This window comes from Dipodomys ordii, unplaced genomic scaffold (assembly GCF_000151885.1).
Source record: "Dipodomys ordii isolate 6190 unplaced genomic scaffold, Dord_2.0 Scaffold54, whole genome shotgun sequence".
In the NCBI taxonomy this organism is placed as follows: Eukaryota; Metazoa; Chordata; class Mammalia; order Rodentia; family Heteromyidae; genus Dipodomys; species Dipodomys ordii.
In genome coordinates, this window is record NW_012267270.1 from 6,044,826 (window position 1) to 6,051,206 (window position 6,381).

Below are 6,381 nucleotides of genomic sequence, written 5' to 3' on the forward strand. Positions count from 1 at the left end.
GGCCGCGAGGAGGGGTCTTGGCGCCCCCGCCGCGGCGGCGTGACCTTGGCCACGCGCCTTCCTGGCTCTCGGCCTCGGTTCCCTCCGAGCCCGCGTTGGCTCGGCCGCGGGAAGCCGCGGGACGGTGACAGCCGAGGGACGGGTGACCCCGGCAGCGGCGGGGTCACGTCGAGGACTGCGCGGGAGCGGGGAGGCGGGGAGGCCCGGGACGCATCCCGGAGGCAGGAAGGGGCGGCGGGACACGAGGGGCGGGGGGCGCCGGGGGGAGGGGCCGCGGAGGAGGCTCCCCGGGGGTTCCAGGGTTAGGCCGAACGTGGGGTCCCTAAGAATGGGGGAGTCGGGTCATGTGGGGGCTGGGGGTCACGTGAGGTCGGAGGGGTCGGGGTCACGTGAAGGGGCTCAAGGAACAATGGGGGAGAGCGGGAAGAGGGTAACGGGAAGCACCTCTGGACGTCTCGCTTCCTTTCCCTGCCTCACTCACCCCCATGGCGGCGGTGGCGACCCTCGGCTCCTCTTCAGCTCACCCGCCGGCAGGGAGGCGGCAACGGCGGCACCGGCAGCAGCGACTCTGAAGCGGCGGGCCCCACACAGCGCATGCGCCTCGCGGGCTCCCCCGCGCGTTCTGGCGAGCACTGCGCCGGCGCAAAACCGGGCAGCGGGCGGAGAGGGGCGGAGAGTGCAAGCGGGGAGAAGGCGCGCAGGTGGAGCGCTCCCGGAGCGGACAGAGGGTCTCGGACCAGAAAGGCGGGAGGCTCCGACGAGCGTCGCGCAGAGAATGACGTCTCAGGCCTGGCCACGCCCCCTCCCTAACCAGGCTGCGTCTGTAGCTATGGTAACGGTCGCGCCGCGCTCGCGCCCCAGCCTGAGGCGGCTCCCGGCTGGGCAGCCGGTGGGTGGCCGCGCGGCCTCCCCGCCCAGCGCGCCTGCAGCCACCTTCCCCGACGACGAATCGCGACGAGAACTCTGAAACACCGGCTTCTCCGGAGTCCTCACGGGCGCCGAGAGTCTTTGGAAGGGTTTGGAGATTTTGACTTTTGGAATTCCTTTTCTTCCGCGGTGCCGCCGAGGAAAGGGGGCGGGGTCGGATCAAAGGCACCCCAAGCCGAGTCGGGCCGCGTCCCCTCACCGTCCGTCAGCGCAGCGACCCCGCACCCTCCACGCCGTCGCCCGCCCCGGGCGTTCACGAGCCGTGCCCAGCGCCGGGCCGAGCGCGGCCCACGGCCCTCGCCTCCCAGACTCCGCGGTCCGGAGCCGGGCGCCCGACCGCTGCTCAGCCCAGCTAAGATGCTCACATAAGATCTCATCCGAGGATCGTGGTTCGAAGCCAGCCCGGGCAGAAAAACTCCCCGTGAGACTCTTCTCTCCAATTAACCACCAGAAAGCCGCAAGTGGCGCTGTGGCTCAAGTGGGAGAGCCTTGAGCTGAAGAGCTGAGGGACAGTGCCCAGGCCCAGAGTTCAGGCCCCATAACTGGCAAAAAAAAGAAAAAGAAATGTTCTCATTACCTGACTTATGTAATTGTAACCCCTCTATACATCATCTTTACAAAAAAAATGAGAAAAGGAAAAAAGAAATACCATATAAGACTCACCCATTCCGGTCATATTTCTTGAACACTGGGAATGCCTCCAGAGGATCTCCAAGCTGTGGAGGGAAACAGAAGCAGCTCAGATAGGCAGTTGTAAGAGCCAACCCTGTCCAAAAGCCCTGCTGCTCAGGCTGCCAGGGCCCAGGCTGGAGGTAACCCTCTCTCACAGCTGAGGCCTCCGTCGGCCTCCACTGGCCTCAGCTCTGAACTCACATGGACAACGGAGGCTGGTGAGGAGGCCCAAGACAGTTACATAACATGTTCTGAATGGGACGGGAGATTGAATGAGAGAACTGTATGCCATATTTGATGTAACTGTATGACATATTTGAGCTTTCCTTCTCAAAATGCAAATTCCCAGCTAAAGTTTCCCCAGTCTCCGTACAAGCAGTGAGCAGTCACTTTCCCTGGAATGCACCTTTAAGGGAGCACCAAAGTCAATTACTAGCCCACATTCAGCCTTAGGGCAAAGAGGCAGAGGCTGGGTGGGTAGTGTCACATGTCTGCCACAGGGTGGCGCTGAAAGAAGTCAAATGAAAAACCCAGCTGAAGTTCCAGAAGGCAGGAAGGGGAAAGGAGAATCACCCTGTTGGCAGCGTCTACTTTGGCACACACAGCATCCATAGCTGCTCGCTCCTCCAACCGCTTCTGCTTCTTCTCCTTTGCTTTGCTGGACTTTCTCTGCAACAGGGAAAAGCAACACTGGCTGGAAGGGCTGGGCTTACAGAACACTTGACATTCCCTCTGAAGAATTCAGGAAGCCCTGCATCCATGCCTGCTGGCCCAGGCTGCCAGTGAGCACTTAGAGTGTGATCTAAGCAGGAACACTGGTTCCTCATCCTGAGCTCTTGGAGGTCACCGGCCTTTCAGCCTCCATCACTGAGAGGCCCCAGCAATGACCAACAATGCCTGCAGCACAGAGCTGAGCCAGCAAGGATGGCTTCACCAACTGTAGGCCCGATTAGGGCAGCTTTCAGGAAGGAGGTGGCACCTTAGTTCCATCTGACTGTGTTCTGGCTGCAAGGGACAAAGACCCTGCCAGGCAGTCCTGCAGGAGCTGGATACTGGCTCTAAGCCAATACCAGGATGCACAGATTAAAGAACTGGAAAAGCAGCTCTGCTTAGCCAAGGCAACAAGTGACAGGCACATTGCAGAGGCAAGGACAGAGTAGACAGGTGAACCAAGGGGTCCACCTCAGGACAGAGGGGCCACAGGGCCAGAAAGACCAAGTTGCAGGCCTGCAGGGGCAGGGGCAGGGGCAGGGCAGAGGAAGGTCCTTGTACTGGGGGCAAGCACTTACAACTGCATTTAGATCAGATTTTGTTTTGTTGGAGGCTAACCTGGGGTTCTTTTGCCTTCTGGTTAGAAGCTAAGCTAAGTAACCTAGGGAAAAAGCCAGGCTGGGTGTCTGACAGAATTCAACAAAGTGTCTTTGTATTCTCCATACCCAGAAGGTCCTAGGACAAGACACAGCCCTTCTCTGAGCCTCCTGACCTAAGTGAGGCCCCAATGCCATGGTGGTACAAGCCCAAAGGGTTATTGTGACAAATGCCCAAGAAATGACAGTTTGGTGGCTCATGCCTATAATTCTAGCTACTCAGGAGGCTGAGCTCCAAGGACCTTGGCTCTAAGCTAGCTTGGGCAGACAAATCTATAAGACTCCTATCTCCAAATAACAACAACAACAAAAAAAAGTGGCTCAAGTGGTAGAGTGTCAGCCTTGTGCTGCTAAGCAATGCATGCAAGGCTCTGAGCACGCACACATTCAGTTCTTATTCTTCCTAGGAAGACCAGACAGCACAGGCAGGCAGAGATTCTGGTCCATACAGCCCAAGTTCCCAAAGTCATGGGGCAGCTGGCTCTGCTTTTACCAACAGTAAGTACTTCCTTTCCAGAGTTGACTGGACAGAGAACTGACAACCCTCAGTTATACCTGGCCCCAAAGAAGGGAACTCTGAACAATTAATATTTGCATGAGCTAAAAAAATCCAGCTGCTGGGAATATTTCTAAGAATAAATCCAAGCCAGGCTCAGGTGGCTCACGCCTGTAATCCTAGCTACTCAGAGGCTGAGATCTGAGAATCAAGTTTCAAAGCCAGCCCAGGCAGGAAAGTCTGTGAAACTCTTATCTCCAATAAACTACCAGAAAACCAGAAGTGGCACTGTGGCTCAGAGCACTAGCCTTGAGCTGAAGAGTTGAGGGACAGTGCCCAGGCCAAATTCAAGCCTCATGACCAACAAAAAGAAAAAATAATAAATCCAGCCTAAATGTTCTAAGGAATGACATTCCTACCTCAAGCAACCAGAGGCAAAGAGTTCAGATATTGAGAACTCACAAGGCTGGACACCTGTAGCTCACACATGTAATCCTAGGAGACTGAGATCTGAGGATTGCGGCTCAAAGCCAGCCTGGGCAGAAAAGTCCATGAGACTTTTATCTCCAATTAACTACCAAAGTGCTGGAAATGGTACTGTGGATCAAAATGATAAGAGAACTTGAGCACAAAAGCTTAGGGACAGTGCCCAGGCCAATTTCAAGCTCCAGGAGGGGCACCAAAAAATAGAACTTTCAGGGGTTAGTTGATCTTAAGAGACAAAACTACCTGCACCAGCTAGTAAGCATCCTCTAGCTAAGTGGGGTGCTAGAAGCCAGGCTGGATCCTATTTCTCACCTCCCTAGAGGAGATGTCAAACAAGAGAACACACTGTCTTCAGAGGCTCTGATCTAGACAGCAGGTTTGTTTTCTCTGGGAATTTAGGTTTCAAGACAACACTGAGAGATTGCTCACAAAATTGTTCTCTGGGTTGGGAATGTGTCTTAGTGGTAGAGTACTTGCCTAGCATACATGAAGCCCAGGGTTTGATTTCTCAGTACCATATAAACAGAAAAGGCCAAGTAGCTCAAGTGGTAGAGTGCTAGCCTCAAGCAAAAGAAGCTCAGGGGCAGTGTCTCCAGACCCTGAGTTCAAGCCCCAGGACTGGCAAAAAAAAAAAAAATTGTTCTCACAAACACTGTGTGGTTCAGTTCTCAGAGCAGAAATTATCTCCTTCCTTTACACCTTAGGAAACAGAGGCTCAAAAGGATGATACAACTCATGAAGAGAAGAAAGAAGCAAGTGTGTGTTCCACCAGCCCGCTGTCTCCATGGGCGAACCCTGGTTTAGCATGCTGCTGAATTCCCACTGGGTCACCAAAGACCTCCTCACAGCCTGCCAAGCTGGAGGTCCCAGAAGCCTCGGGACAACCACCCAGCAACTCACTTGTTATTGTCCACATACCTGGTAACCACTTGCCAAGACAGTGCCACCCCAGCCTCTACCCTCCACACTGAGGAAGAGGTGGGGGAAAGAAAAACCCCACAGAGAAAAACTCCTGGGCTGCCAGGTTCCAGTGGCTCACACCTGTGATCCTAGCTACTCAAGAAGCTGAGATCTAAGGATGCAGTTCAAAGCCAGTGGGGCAGAAAAGTCCCAGTGACACTCTTACCTCTTACTCCAACTAACCACTCAAAAACAGGAAGTAGAGCTGTGACTCAAAGTGGTAGAGTGTTAGCCTTGAGCAAAAGAGCTCAAGGACAGTGCCCAGACCCTGAGTTCAAGCCCCACAACCAACGAGAAAGCGAGAGAGTCAGAGAGGGAGAGAATGAGAGTGAGAGACAGAGAGGTAGAACAAGAAGACAGGCCAAGCCCTTCCCGCCACCCCAGGAAGCTATGGCTGCAAATGCTGGCCACACGCCTGCGGGAACAGTCAGCACCTAGCACAACTCCATGGTAGCTGTAAGCCCTGGCCCTCTCTGGGTGCCTCTCTCTCTCAACATGGAGCAAAAAGACTGAAGGTGTTTCAAAGCCAGTGTGACTCCCAGGACCCAGAAAGCAATGGAAAAGTGGGTTCTGGCTATAGCACCTCATCTCTAGGCTGAAGCAAGCAAACCTAAGCACAAGGAGGAGGGCCAATCCCAGCCTCCAGATTTACAGGCTCATTTCTACAGAGGAACTGGCAAGCCAAGTAAGCCGCAGTGAGGCCTGGGGCTGCCATGGCTGGGATAAAGATAATAAAAGCAAGCGCCCCTTAAGTCTTCCCCTGCCAGCATGCAGGGTGGAGAGGTAAGGAGGAGGCTGTGCAGGCTGGGCTGCTCCCTCTACCAGGAAGAGTGGTCCCCTGCTGCTCCAATTAACCTCACTCAGCTTGGTGGAGGTAAGGCTGTCCTGCAGGGACGTGGGGGAAACTCTTCTAATTAAAATGGGAAATAAGCACAGAGAACAATAAAGCTCATTGTGGCTAAGTGTCATTCCCCAGGGAGCTTTATGTAATAAAGCGTGGGCTTTTGACTCCAGAGACCTGAATTTGAGTTAGGTCTTTCACTTAATAGCTCTGTGACTTTAGGCAAGTGACTTAAACTCTATCTCATCCAGTTACTCAGTTTCTCTGAATCTCAGTTTGCTTATCCATAAAATGTCAGGCACTGGTGGCTCACAACTGTAATCCTAATTACTCAGGAGACAAGAGAGATCTGAGGGTCACTGTTCAAAATCACCTCAAGCATGAAAGTCTGTGACAGTCTTATCTCCAATGAACTACCAATTAACTATCTCCAATTAAAAAGCCAGAAGTGGAGCTGTGGCTCAAGCAGTAGAATGCTAGCCTTAAGCCAAAAAGTTCAGGGATAGTCCCCTGGTCCTAAGTCTAGGATTAGAACACTGCCCCCCTCAAAGAAAGAGGACTAAAATACTTATATGAATAATCATACTCTAAAGATTGTTAAGGACAAAATACTAAAATGTACTAGACATAAA

At 53.6% G+C, this 6,381-nt stretch overlaps 1 protein-coding gene across 1 annotated transcript in view; it reads right to left on the reverse strand.

Moving 5' to 3' along the window:
• Positions 1-2,263, reverse strand: part of Naa40 (N(alpha)-acetyltransferase 40, NatD catalytic subunit) — a 22,429-nt gene extending 20,166 nt beyond the window's left edge. The window contains exons 1-2 of the mRNA XM_013021089.1: positions 2,173-2,263; positions 1,591-1,643 (exon numbers count right to left, since the gene is read on the reverse strand). Of these exons, the coding sequence (XP_012876543.1) occupies positions 1,591-1,643; positions 2,173-2,211 (92 nt within the window). The 5' untranslated portion in view covers positions 2,212-2,263. The remainder of the gene's footprint in view (positions 1-1,590; positions 1,644-2,172) is intronic.
• Between the last annotated feature and the right edge of the window lie 4,118 nt (positions 2,264-6,381).